The 13,222-nt window shown below is 39.3% G+C and overlaps 1 protein-coding gene across 2 annotated transcripts in view; it reads right to left on the bottom strand.

Annotated features, from left to right (window-relative positions):
• The window catches only part of Zc2hc1a (zinc finger C2HC-type containing 1A), a 44,246-nt gene extending 31,526 nt beyond the window's left edge, over positions 1-12,720 (bottom strand). For both annotated transcript variants that reach the window (XM_040741400.1, XM_040741399.1), the window contains exons 1-2: positions 12,621-12,720; positions 1,073-1,149 (exon numbers count right to left, since the gene is read on the bottom strand). In XM_040741400.1, the coding sequence (XP_040597334.1) occupies positions 1,073-1,149; positions 12,621-12,636 (93 nt within the window). In that variant the 5' untranslated portion in view covers positions 12,637-12,720. The remainder of the gene's footprint in view (positions 1-1,072; positions 1,150-12,620) is intronic.
• Positions 12,721-13,222: the final 502 nt, after the last annotated feature.

Consider the following 13,222-nt stretch of genomic DNA (forward strand, 5'->3'; position numbering starts at 1 on the left):
CAGGATGGCCTTAAAAACTTGTAGTAGCTACCTTCCTTCCTTGGATTTCCATGCACTAGGATTACAGGTGCTAACCATTACTTTTGATTCTATTTTACTCTTAAGTAACGAAAATAATGCTAGCAGGCAACTTTCCAGTATTCTCAAATATGTCTGTTCTTGGAAAGTTAGCAGTATATGTCAAGTGTATGCTGTGACTACTTAGAAACTGTAGTATACAAACTGCAGTAGTTTTAAACTTTCACATTATTTAATTAAACATTTAACTCGGGAATAAACATTTGCTTTCTTCTGTAGAATCTAAGTGGCATATTTTGAAAATCCTTTGTGAAGAAACTGCTGAATGTACAAATGATTACAAAAAAGGCCGTTATTTAGAAGGTATCTTAATCAAAACATTTTCAAGCATTAATTCCTCCCTTTCTTGAACATTAGCAGCCTGCAAGATACACAGTGGACTGTGCCAGAACTCCAGTTCGCAGACTGATACCTTAAAAACATTAATATTAGATTACTAATAACTGCACATTTATATTTGAGATTGAAAAGGATACAAAGGTATAATTATTATTCTATATATCTGAGTAACTTTATCAAGATTAATGAAACATGCTTCTATTCAATTTCTATATGGCAATCAGATGAGATTAACACAATTTTAGCTGCACTTTTATACTGTTGAAACAACAAAGCCTTTGCTCTGGATGATTTAAAATACAGGAAGAAAACAGAAAGCATGACTCTAGTTGTTCATCACACTTCTCAACAATTTCTGCTCCTGGAATACTTTTAAAAGCAAATTCTAGGGATTATAGCATTTTGTTAATACATTCTCATTTATATTTATGAGGGACTTTGCCCTCATTGTGTTTCTATTTCATAATATTCCTACAAAGCTGGAAGATTTGGCGTTTAAAAGCGGAGTTCAGAAGTTCAATCATTTTCAGAAGAAACTCATCTTCAAAGATTACCCTCTGTGAACGCTCCACAACCTTCAGCCCAACAACTGTCCTCAAGCGTGAAACATGTCTACTGGGCCCCAGTGCACACAGGCTAGATCCCACCTACTCACCAGTGCTAGTGGAAAGAATGTTCTTCCACAGATCTTACAGGGCAACAATTCTCCAACCTGGACAACACTTCCATTTTCTAAAACATAAAATAATCCAATTAAACGTCTTTCATAATTTAAATTGCAAAATTTTAATTTTTAATGTTGTCTCTTAGGTCTTACAGGTGAGTTGGGAATTCTTATTTAAAAGTTGTACTTTGCCGGGCAGTGGTGGTACACACCTTTAATACCGACACTTGGGAGGCAGAGGCAGGCTGATCTTTGTGAGTTCAAGACCAGCCTGGTGTGCAAGAGCTAGTTCCAGGACAGGCTCCAAAGCTACAAGAGAAACCCTGTCTTGAAAAACCAAAAATGTTTTATTTCAAAATGAGCAAAATTATCAATTAAAATGGTCTAAGGCTTACAGTTATCAGTGACCTAAAAGACAATAGTATAAACACAACAATGATAATCCAAGGATAACCAAAGTGATATTTTGGAAATATATAATTTTCTTTTATTTACTTATATCTACTATAAATATAAAGAATTCAGAACCAGATCTATCTTAATAATAGTTCCAAGGCATGAAGAACTGTCACCAATCATCCTGAGCTTATCTGGGAGTGAGAATCAAAGGAATCTTGCTTTATTATCAACAGACAACACAAAATATAAATATCCAAATTTACGATCATCTGTTTATACTATGATCAAGCTGAAAAAAATTAATCAATCAATAAAAAGAGACCATGTAGTTATGTAAACTGCATGTCATATATCCTGTGAATTACTCATTTTTATAGGTACATATGATATTTATATTAAAATCATCCATTAGACTTTTACATTGAAATATTCTGAACACATTGGGCACAATTAATTAAATGATAGCTAGCTATAATCTGTATACCGATTAAGTACTGTACCATGTACATACAAATTTTATTGCTGAAATGGTTTGAAAGAAAAATAACTATGTTCTTTGGGACACTATGCAACTGATTTATTTATTTTCTATTAAGTATTAAACCTAAACTTACTTTCATACCTGTAATTTTCTAAAAGCAAATTGCAAACCTATAAAATTACCTGTGTATCTTCTGTTGAAATTTCACTGATTGTGAAAGTTCTTCACTTATATAAAGAGAAACTAGAAAAATATTTTCTGCTCAATGTACCAAACTCCTCAAAAAAAAAAAAAAAAACACAATTTGACTCCATAAACTATGTCCTTTGGTCAAGTTCACAGAAAAACTATATAGTGATCCAAAAGAGACTGATAAGAAGTTTTGTTCAAATGCAGTAACAGGGGAACGATGGTTCTCGAATTGCCTAGTACCCCACTGCCCTATTTCACTGGGGAACAGTGACTGTTTGTAATCCCAGGTGGAGGTGAGATGTCTGGATAGTAGTGAAGCTGGACATTAGAAAAGCAAATCTAAAATTTACCCGATGTTTTCTTCCGCTAATATTGGCATAAAAATGGGTTACTCAAGAGAAGTCTCACTAACCTGGACCACGAAAGCTGAAGTAGTTTCCACATTGAACTTTGTTAGGTTCTTTAAGGTAAAAATTTCTTTAAACTAATAAGTCACAGTAACAGAACATGCTTAATAGTCTATTAGGCTTCCTGAGTTTCCATATATTCTTTTAAATACAAAGCAATGATTTAAAAATTAAACAGTATAAATGTTAAAAAAATCACCCAGTTCACTTGCTTAAAAGTGTATTTCTTCAGTTACATACTTGTTATGTTCATTACAAAATAAAACCTAATGATAATATCATAATTCTGTCTCAATCCTGAGACTGTAGGTCTTAGCATACCTAAAGCTACAGGTTTAATCACACAACGTATGTGCACGCGCACACTTGCGCGCGCGCACACACACACACACACGCACACACGCACACACACACGCACGCACGCACGCACGCACACTCTTTTCCCAGTTAACCATTCAGAAAAGACGAATTCAATTTACTGGTATGACCTGAATGACTATTTGAATACCTACTGGTTACCAGACACATACTTGTGCACAAGGGTGAACACAACCATTGCTCTCATAAAGCCAGCACAGTTCACTTATTTACTTCTCTCTTCAATTTAGCAAGAATAATATCACCTCTCATCTTTTCGATAAAAAATTTAAAACCTAATGGCTGCCATAGGTTTACCACATGATAAATAAAATCTAATCTCTGGAATTAATTTTCACAAATCATGAAACATGATCAAAAAATGTCTTCAAGGGAAAGAAGAATCACTGTCACTAACAAAAAAAGGAATGTATACAGCAGCAATAATCAGCCTATGTATGATACACTCCTATTATCCTGGCACCCTAGAGGCCAGTTCAGCCTCCTTAGCAAGACCCTGTTGCAAAGGGGGCAGGGGAGAGGTAATATCTTAATTTTCTATTTCTGTAAATATACCATGACCAAGGCAATTTATAAAACAAAGAGTTTATTGGGGGCTTGTAGTTTTGGTGGGTAAATCCATCACTATCAGGAAGCATGGGAGCAGACAAGTAAGCAGGTATGGTACTAGGGCAGTAGCTGAGAATGCTCATCTTCGGATAACCAGAAAGGTGGGGGGAGGGCAGTTGGGAGATGGACAGAAAGAGGGAGGGGGAAAGGGAGAGACAGACCAGGGAGGGGGAAGCACGAGCAAGCCTACCTGGGATGACATGGACTTTTGAAACATCAAAGCCAGCCCAGTGATACATGCCTCCTCTAACAAGCAGGCCACATCCTTTCCCAAACTCTACCAACTGGGGACCAAGTATTCAAATATATGAGCCATAGGGCCCAGCCTCATTCAAACCGCCACACTCCATTCCCTAACCTCCAGAGGCTAATGGCCATATCAAAATTCCTTCAGTCCAACTTCAAAACTTCCCAGTCCTTTTGTGTCAGCACAGTTTAAAAGTCCAGTCTCTTCTGAGACTAAGATAATCTTTTCATGGTAACCCCCAATAAAAGGAAAAATCAAGCTACATACTCCCAGCATATAAGGGCACAATACATAAATATAAATCATTCCAGGTAACAGATTCAGTATTAGGCTGTCTTGGAATCTCCTCTACCAAGAAAATTAGTTCAAACGTCTTCAATTTAGGGGCAGATTTTTAGGACAAAGGAAAAAAGCAGCCACATTCTTGGCTAAAATATCCTAAGAATATTCTCTGCCTCGTTGCTAATATTGTTTCCTCTGAGCCCTCTTGAGCCGCCCTCCCCAAGACCCCACAGTTACATCATTTTCCTGGTCCAAAGTTCCAAAGTCTTCCACAGGCCTTCAGACAACATAGTCAGGCCTGTCAGAGCAATAGTCCACTTCCTGGTATCAACTTCTGTCTCAATTATTTCTCTTTTGCTGTGAAGACATTATGACCATGGCACCTTACAGAAGAAAGAGTTTATGGGGGGCTTGCAGTGTCTATGACAAGTACGGTGGAGAGCATGGCAGCACGCAGGCAGGAAGGCATGGCATTGGAGCAGTAGCTGCTAGCTCACCTCCTGAGACAACTGCAAGGCAGAGAGAGCTGTAACTGGGAATATCATGTCCTTAAAATCTCAAAGCCCGTTCCTATTGCTGTATCTCCTCCAGGAAGGACGCCATGCCTTCTAATCCTTCTCAAACTGTTCCACCAACTAGGGAACAAATATTAAAAATACATGGGCCTATGGGGATGCCATCCTCACTTAAACCACCACAGGTAATAATCTCAATAAAAGGGGGAAAAAGGTAGGTCTTTTTTTTTTTTTTTTTTTGAGATAGGGTTTCTCTGTGGCTTTGAAGTCTGTCCTAGAAATAGCTCTGTAGACCAGGCTGGCCTTGAACTCAGAGATCCACCTGCCTCTGCCTCCCGACTGCTGGGATTAAAAGCGTGCACCACCAACACCCAACTGGAAAAGGTCTTTCAAAATAAGAAAAATACAAATTTCTAATTTTCCTGATTCACCAACATGTACATATCTATTGATATTAAGACCTACCAAAAACTTACACTAAGTGGTGATGATAAATTAGGTCTCAAAAACCAGAAGCTACATTTTGTTCTATACAACATTTAAAAGATATAACATTAATAGTAATACAGTAGAAAAGTAACTGGAATCTGTCTTATATTAGCTAACTTTAAATTTCAGCTCTGTGGTATACAATAAGGATGTTAGGTTACATGACACGTGGTTCTTTTTTATCTACAATATAACAAAATATAACAAAACATCACAACTACATTAGTAGGAAATATAAATGGATAACAAAACACTTCTCTTTAAATTCCTCAGATATAAAAATTAGTAAGTCAATATGGAAAAACAAACACATCAGGTAGTAGGTACTATGGTGATGAAGTCACTTCCAGGTGTCCAGACAGAGAACTGAGAATGTAAAAGGAGCTATAACAAAGAAAATGTGCTCTTTAGGGGCCTTACCAGTTGAATTAGGAATAAATATGTAACTAATCATATGGATAGGGCCAGCTTAGCACCTGTTACATATGGGTAATATACATTAAGTCTACCTAAAATTTACAATTAGGATGTTACATAATAAAATACCTTATATAAATAAATACTCATACTTTCTGAGTCATGTAAACTCCACTAAGCTCTCCCAAGTGACAAAATCTAGCAAATCTTAAAGCATATAAAAATACAGTGGAGAATTGGCATTCAAGGAGTGAAAATTGTAGCAGAGATCAAACACTATTGGAAAAAAGCACTCAAGTTGATTGATAGAAACAAGTCAATAAAGGACTTTATTTTGTTATGGGTACCCTGCATGGGTGGACAATGATTCCGCCAAAAGACATGGGAAATGAAAGGAAAATGTCAGCACCATATATAGGATACTCCCTTACTAGTTACAGGTCATAGAGATCCTACAGTCCCCCAGACCAACAAAGGTACTGCCATTGCTCTTGGTTGCCCACTATTACTAAATAATAAGACCTTACTGATGAAGACATGACACCCTTTGGTTGCAAGACATGTAGACATCAAGCTACAACTGACCTGAAAACTTCTTCCCAGGTGGTGAGCTTTCAATAGTGCAAAAAGGTGCTATAGAGGAGTCTTAGTGAGTTTTATTGCTGTGACGAGACACTATGACCTCGGCCGTTCTTACAAAGGAAAACATTTAATTCAGTCTAAGTTACAAATTCTGAGGTTTAGTCCGTTATCATTATTGTGGGAAGTATGGTGATGGGATACACAGGCAGACATGGTGCTGGAGAAAGAGCTGAGCGTTTTACATCTGAGTCAGCAGGCAGCATGAAGAGACAGTGACAGTGACAATGGGCCTGGCTTGATCTTATGAAACTTAAAAGCCCACCCCCAGTGACACACTTCAAACAACAAGGCCACAATACCTAATAGTGCCACTCCCTATGAGCCTATGGGGGAGAGGGACAATTTCATTCAAACCACCACGGGAGGTCACTGGGGGAGAAAGAAAAATATGCGTAGTCTTAGATGTTATAATGTCAACCTGCCTGGCAATATTGGCATCAAGGATATGAGGAAACCAACTACTTGTTAATGGACTTGAACAAGAATTTCCATGTAAAACAGAACTGCAGTGGGCTTCCTCGTCTCAGTCTCATGCAGGCCATGGTGCAAAGACACTGTGGCAGTCCGGCTTGAACATAGACAGCATGGCAGACTCCCTCCAAAGTACAAAGAGGCCTTGTCTCCATGCCACACAGCACGCTGCATGGCATATTTAACTTTTACTCATACAGACAAAAAGGATTATGGGCAGTGTGCTACAAGCTGCTTGATGGCGGCATAGACCAGAGTCGAAGCAGTGAGTCCAGCTCCCTGAGCTAGAGGTAAAAGTACCCTGGCAAGTTGGAGAACATAACTGGTTGGAACCAGCAGCCAAAATGTCCACTTTAATCCTAGTAACGCTGTTTAGCAGACAAAAGACTCATGGTCAGAAAAAAAGATAGATAGTAAAGACAGATCCAGAGGGACAGGGTGGGGGGGGGGAGTCTCTAAATGGTTTACAGTGTGTTTAAAAATATACGTTTGCTTGGGAGAGAAAAGAAAAAAATTTCTACTTCCTTAAGAAACGGAGTAGATGGGTGTGGTGTCACACATCCAGCACTCAGGAGGCAGAGGCAGGCAGGTCTCTGTGATTTCTGGTTCCGGACAGGCAAAAATAGACACTGCTCTAAGTTCCTTTCAAGTTGTAGTTCCCTATCTACCGAGTTTGAACAGAAACCTACTGTTTCCCCTTTCATAAATCGTTCTCAAATTCCTTCTTACATGGGCAAGTGTTTATGAAATGTTATATTAAACAAAGTTAAATGAGTCTTCTTACTTCCTCAATTAAGGAAAAGAAGACACAGAGTACTGGTATTTTTTTACACTCATTTCATCAGTAATGCTTTTTCCACCCAAGAAATACTTAAGACCAATGCCCTGAGCAGTGTATTTTCAAATGCTGTCACTGTCTGGTTAGTCCCTCCCTCTCACTCTCTCCCTACATGATTACAGGCACACTTTCTAAGCCTATCCACTATATTAAAATAGGCCTCTTACTTGCTACGACAATACTAATTGACTTTCTGGCATCAGATATGTTCTAAGACATATGGAGCTAAAGGCAAAAGAATAAAATGAAATACAAAGAAAATCCCTAATCTTACAGAGACCCTATTCTTCAAATACTAGGAAGAAAAGTAAGTAGAACCAAATATTTAAAATGTCAGATGACCAATCACATAGAGAAAAAAATAGAATATGGAAAAGAAGATAGCTATCTTTGAGAGCAGACAAGATCAGGGAAAGCTAATAATAATAACAACAACAACAGACTAAGAACTGGGAGGTAACTACTCACCATTGATCTACTAAATGTCATGTTTAATTGCCTCTTCTGCACCCTCACTGACTAGCTAGGCTTTTCCGTTGCACAAGGTACTGTTCATACACCTTTACCGTTTTCCTCTTTAGGCTTCATATTTCTTCCCAATCCTTTGGCAGGTTAATACTAGATTTCCTACCTACTATTTCCAGATACTATAAGCTTCCTCTAGCTCATTTATTTCTTCACAAATATTAGTGTCTTCCTCCAAATTATTTTTGAAAGTTTTAAAACTTTTCTAAAGACTCTCACCACCCAATTTCCTATTCTACCAATCCTGAAGCACAGGATTTTACAAGCAGTTTCTTTTCTCGCTTTATTAAGTATGATTTGCCTAGGCAATGGTTCCCGCTTGCTAGTAATAACCACTAAAATTTTCAAATAAATAAATTCCAAGTTGTCTGTGAGGTTTATTTTAAATCTGATACTCCCGTATACTACAAACACATTTCTAAAGCCAAAGTCATTGAACCAGGAAACTTTCTTCTCTCTTGCACCGAAAAGTCCTATACCTTCCAAGTCCATCCTCCCTTGTACTTCCCTTGACATTTGCCACTATATATATAATATATATGTGCCACTATATATATGTATATATATATATATATATATATTTGGTGTCTGCTTTTTTTCCTGTCTATCTTGGGCACAGTTATTTGAGCCTCAGCTGGTAGGCAAGGGGAGATGGTTTAGCTATAACTGATACTCTTAAGCATTTAACATGCTTCCTTAGTCATACATTGAATAAATATGTACTTCCATGCACCTGACATTTAACTAATGTTTTTTCTGTGTATGTTTAATACTTAATACAGTCAACATGCATTAGTGTTTAATAACTTTGCTTTTAATAGCTGAGATAACTGAGATTCTGATTTGAATACTATGCCATATTGTGGATTAGAGAGATGTCCAAATGGTTAAGAGTAGTTACTGAACTCAGGGTTCAGGTCCCAGTATCCACATGTGGGCTCACAACTGTCAATAACTACAGTTCCATGGGATCTGAAGTTTCCTTTTGACCTCTGTCAGCACTAGGCATAGACATGGTGCACACACATACATATAACTCAAACACTCATACAAAAAAATAAATTTTCATAAATATACATTCCCAAATTGGAGACAAAATTAATAAAAACAACAGCAAGAAAAAAAATAGAGAAGTTTAGATAAAAGCTTCTTTAAACCCTGCTGGCCATGAAAAAAAACCTGAACTGCAATTCCTCATCAATCAAAGCCACAACAATGACAAAGAAATGAACGTTACTAACAAAGATGAATAGTTATTCAGTAAACCAGTACACATCTATGCTAAGTTAAAACAAAAGAGAAACATGAACAAAGCATGATGGCAACTTCCACCAGGTGTTAAAACAGAGAGAAGAGCCAGGCAGTGGTGGTGCACTCCTTTAATCCCAGCACTCGGGGGACAGAGGCAGGTGGATCTCTGTGAGTTCGAGGCCGGGCTGGACCAACAGCCTCCAAAACAATACAGAGAAACCCTGTCTTGTAAAACCAAAAAAAAAAAAAAAAAAAAAAAACAGAGAGGAGCAATGGGACTTGTAATTAAGTTTTAAGGGCAATACTATGAAAATAAATGAAGCAGTCCAGAAAAGGAATGGCCTGCCTAATGTCTGCCATAATTGTTATAACCATATCTTAAGATATTAGAAAGGCAATAGCAATACTGTAAGGATAAAATCGATTTTATCTCCTCAATCTTTTTTTTTTAAGTTTAAATTTAGATTAGAAACAAGGTTGCTTCACAAGTCAGTTCCAGGTCCCTCTGTTTCCCTCCCCTCCTCCCGTGTCCTCCCCCAACCCCACCAATAGCCCCTCATTTCCCCAGAGAGGGTGAGGCCCTCCATGGGGGTGTCCACAGTCTGTCATTTCATCCAGGGCAGGGCCTAGACCCTCCCCCAAGAGTTCAGGGTGAGAATGCATCTCACATTGTTGGATGGGAGCCCAAAGTCCATGTGTATACTCTTATCTCCTCAATCTTAATGAAGATAAATTTATAACAGATTATAACTTCCCAACTCTAAAATTACTTCTATGCATCTATACATCCAAGGTACAACATTTACATGAAAAGGAATTAAAAGGCTTTCCTCTAATTACTCAAGCCATGCAAAAGTTCTGTTATGATTATACAAAATTATAGCAACATTGGCTTAAAATACTCTATGCAATTTAATAATTCTCTTTGTGACAATTCCAGAGACATAAAAGTCCCAGAAGATCAAAAATGACATAAATGGTATGATTCAAATGTAAGCAACTAAAATTTACTTTAAAAGAGTAAGAATAGGGTTGGGAGTTGGTGATGCATGCCTTTAATCGCAGTACTTGGAAGGCAGAGGCAGGTGGATCTCTGTGAGTGTAGAAGAGGCCAGCCTGGTCTACAGAGTGAGTGCCAGGACAGGCTCCAAGGCTACAGAGAATCCCTGTCTTGAAAGAAAAAAACAAAAAAAGAAAAGAAAAAGCTTTGAAATAATTTTTCAGACTAACTACTTTCAACTAGAAGCAAAACAACAAAACAAAAAATACAGTAGACAAACTTAAAGATTCTCAACCCTATAACTTCCAATATAGAGAAAAGCTATCAAATTACTTAGTAAGTAAAAGCGTGGGCGAATAAATTAATGAATGGTATCCTTAAGACTCAAAAGTTTTACACTCTGCAAAATGTGATGCAATAGGAACTGACTTTTTTTTAAGGAAGGTAAGGGTGGGGTGGGGTTGAAGCCAAAAAAGCCAGTTTTCCACTCAGCAGAACAGAACAGTCTGAGATTATTATTATGTTGAACTACTTGAAATCATCAATATTCAGCTGTTCTGCCAGACAATTATATTTCTTTTTTTTTTTTTTTTTTTTTTTTTTTTGGTTTTTACGAGACAGGGTTTCTCTGTATTGTTTGAGGCTGTCGGTCCAGCCTGGCCTCGAACTTACAGAGATCCTACTGCCTCTGCCTCCCTAGTGCTGGGATTAAAGGCGTGCGCCACCATTGCCCGTATTTTCTTATATTTCAACCTAACTCATTATGATAGAGAACTTTTAATGATGACATCTTATTTTGTTAGAAAAAAATCAGAGTTAAAGGGTTGGTTCTATTTGACTTAAACCAGACTCATAAATCATGCTCATTCCGTATTACATCAGGATCCACATAGAACACACATAGTGACTGAATATTATGACAGTTGTCAATTATATTTCCAAAATTTCTCACTTAGATTGCAACAGTAGTATCAGCACAGCTTAAATGGTGAAGATTCTTAGAATGGCGATCGAGCCTTTTATTCTTAGCATGCATAGGATGGTAAATAAACATGGGGTGAATATTTCTATCACTGTAAATATCGATCAGTAAAAATCTGGGAAGAGTTATAAAACACTCTTCATGCACTATGATAATAAGATACAAATTCTGGAACCCATGTTTCAACCCTGTTTTCTATACAGACTCTACACCAGTAGAGTTTTAAACAATTAAAATAAGCTGCCTGCAGGAGTCTCCCAAAAAGATTCTTGAAAGGAAGGCATTCTGTGGTTACTATTTCTCATTCCATGTAAAGTTGACTGGTACACCATATATATAGTCAACTGAAATTCTTTATCACCTTCAAGATGTTTGGTGAGGGCTTCACTGCAAAATAAAACTATGAAATAAAATTCATAATCATATTGCATTTTCTTTCCGGTGCACTTAAAATCACTAAAAACTGAAAAAAGTTATTAGCTGCCACTCTTCACTGCATAGCACATCCTGAAATATTTAACTATCTATAATACGAGAAAATGAAGGACTCGGTGCCCCTGCTCATTCCAAGTACATTAAGTGGTAGAATTTAATAATAATAATAATAATAATAATAATAATAATAATAATAATAATAATAAAACAGGATCCAAAAATTCTGAAAGTTTGTTTATTAGAAGGGTTTACTAGCAGTGGTTATTACCACTGCTAGGTTTTTTTGTTTTGTTTTTCCCTCCCTTGGTTTTTAAATAAATGTTGCCCTGACATGGGATTAAATTGGATGAAAAGGGAGAAACAGTAAGAATGGAGAACAAAGCAAAATCTGAAGCCATGGTTACAGCACCAGGAAAGGGCTAAGATAAGGAACCAGCGCTGGCTCTTCCCTAGTCAGTGCTCGTGAATAAATCACCAAGCTGGAGCTATTGTTCCTGGTGTAGCGCTGGCCAGGGACACTTCCTGGGGGATGCTCTATCATCTCTCCTGCCGAGACGCGGTAGGAACGGAAGGAAGGCTACCTAGGAATGTCCCAGGTGTGTGTCCGGGACTCGCCGGAGGCGGGGCGAGTCCCGAGGGGCCAGCGAGGGCTGGCGACTCGGACGTCGCCGACCTTAGCCGAGAATACAGTTTGCAAAGATAATAAAGCCCGAGCAGAGACGCTGACTACCCAGAGGAATTCGGGGGTCAGGAAGGACGAGAAAAGGGTGGGAAGGCCTTGCAGGAGAGAGGACCAGGGGCTCCGACCACGCGGGGAAGCGGGGGACCGTGCGCGGCAGGCAGCCCGCGGTCACCGCTCCGTCCCGGGCATCGGCGGCGGCAGGGAGCTCGCCGCAGGGCCGTCCGGCCGCACTGTCCCGGGAGTCCCGGCCCGGACTCCGCCCGCTCGAGCCTGCAGCCGCATCCCCTGGCGTCTCACCTTCCAGCCCCTCCATGGCGCGCCGCCTCGGGATCCTCAGGCAGCGCCCGCCGCCGCCCAGCTCCCGCTGTAGCAACCCAGCATCGCCTCCCACACGCTAACATCCAGCTCGCCCATTGGTCCATGCTAGCTGGGGCGGGGCTAGGGAGGGCGGGGCCGCGCCTCCGGCGGTCTCCAGGGTGAATGCTCCCGTAGCCTGGGTTTTTCCAGCCGCCCTCCCTGGGAGCCACCTCAGATGGCGTCCTGAGATCCTGCCACGCCTTTGTTCCACGCCGGAGGCACTTAGCCTCCCTCCTTGTTTTCCTGAGCAGCTCCGGAGCGCCTTACCTCCAGTCAATGCAAGGTTTTTTTGAGGGTCGCTAGAAGCATAGTAGCTCTTGTAGCAATCAAAAAGAGCCTAGGTCCCACATCTTCCTGGGTTTGCCTTTTTGGTCAAACATACCCCTGACTTGCTCTGCAGACAGCTCCCACCCCTTTTTATTCCCAGACACAACGTTTCTTAGATGGATTATATTTTCTTTCTGGGATTGTGAAACTGAGGTTGTACTAAACTTTTAAAAACAATTACCTCAGCATAAAAAGTTGGAACCAAAATTAGAAGT

The sequence above is a fragment of the Mesocricetus auratus genome, unplaced genomic scaffold (assembly GCF_017639785.1).
Source record: "Mesocricetus auratus isolate SY011 unplaced genomic scaffold, BCM_Maur_2.0 Super-Scaffold_6730, whole genome shotgun sequence".
Lineage (NCBI taxonomy): Eukaryota > Metazoa > Chordata > Mammalia > Rodentia > Cricetidae > Mesocricetus > Mesocricetus auratus.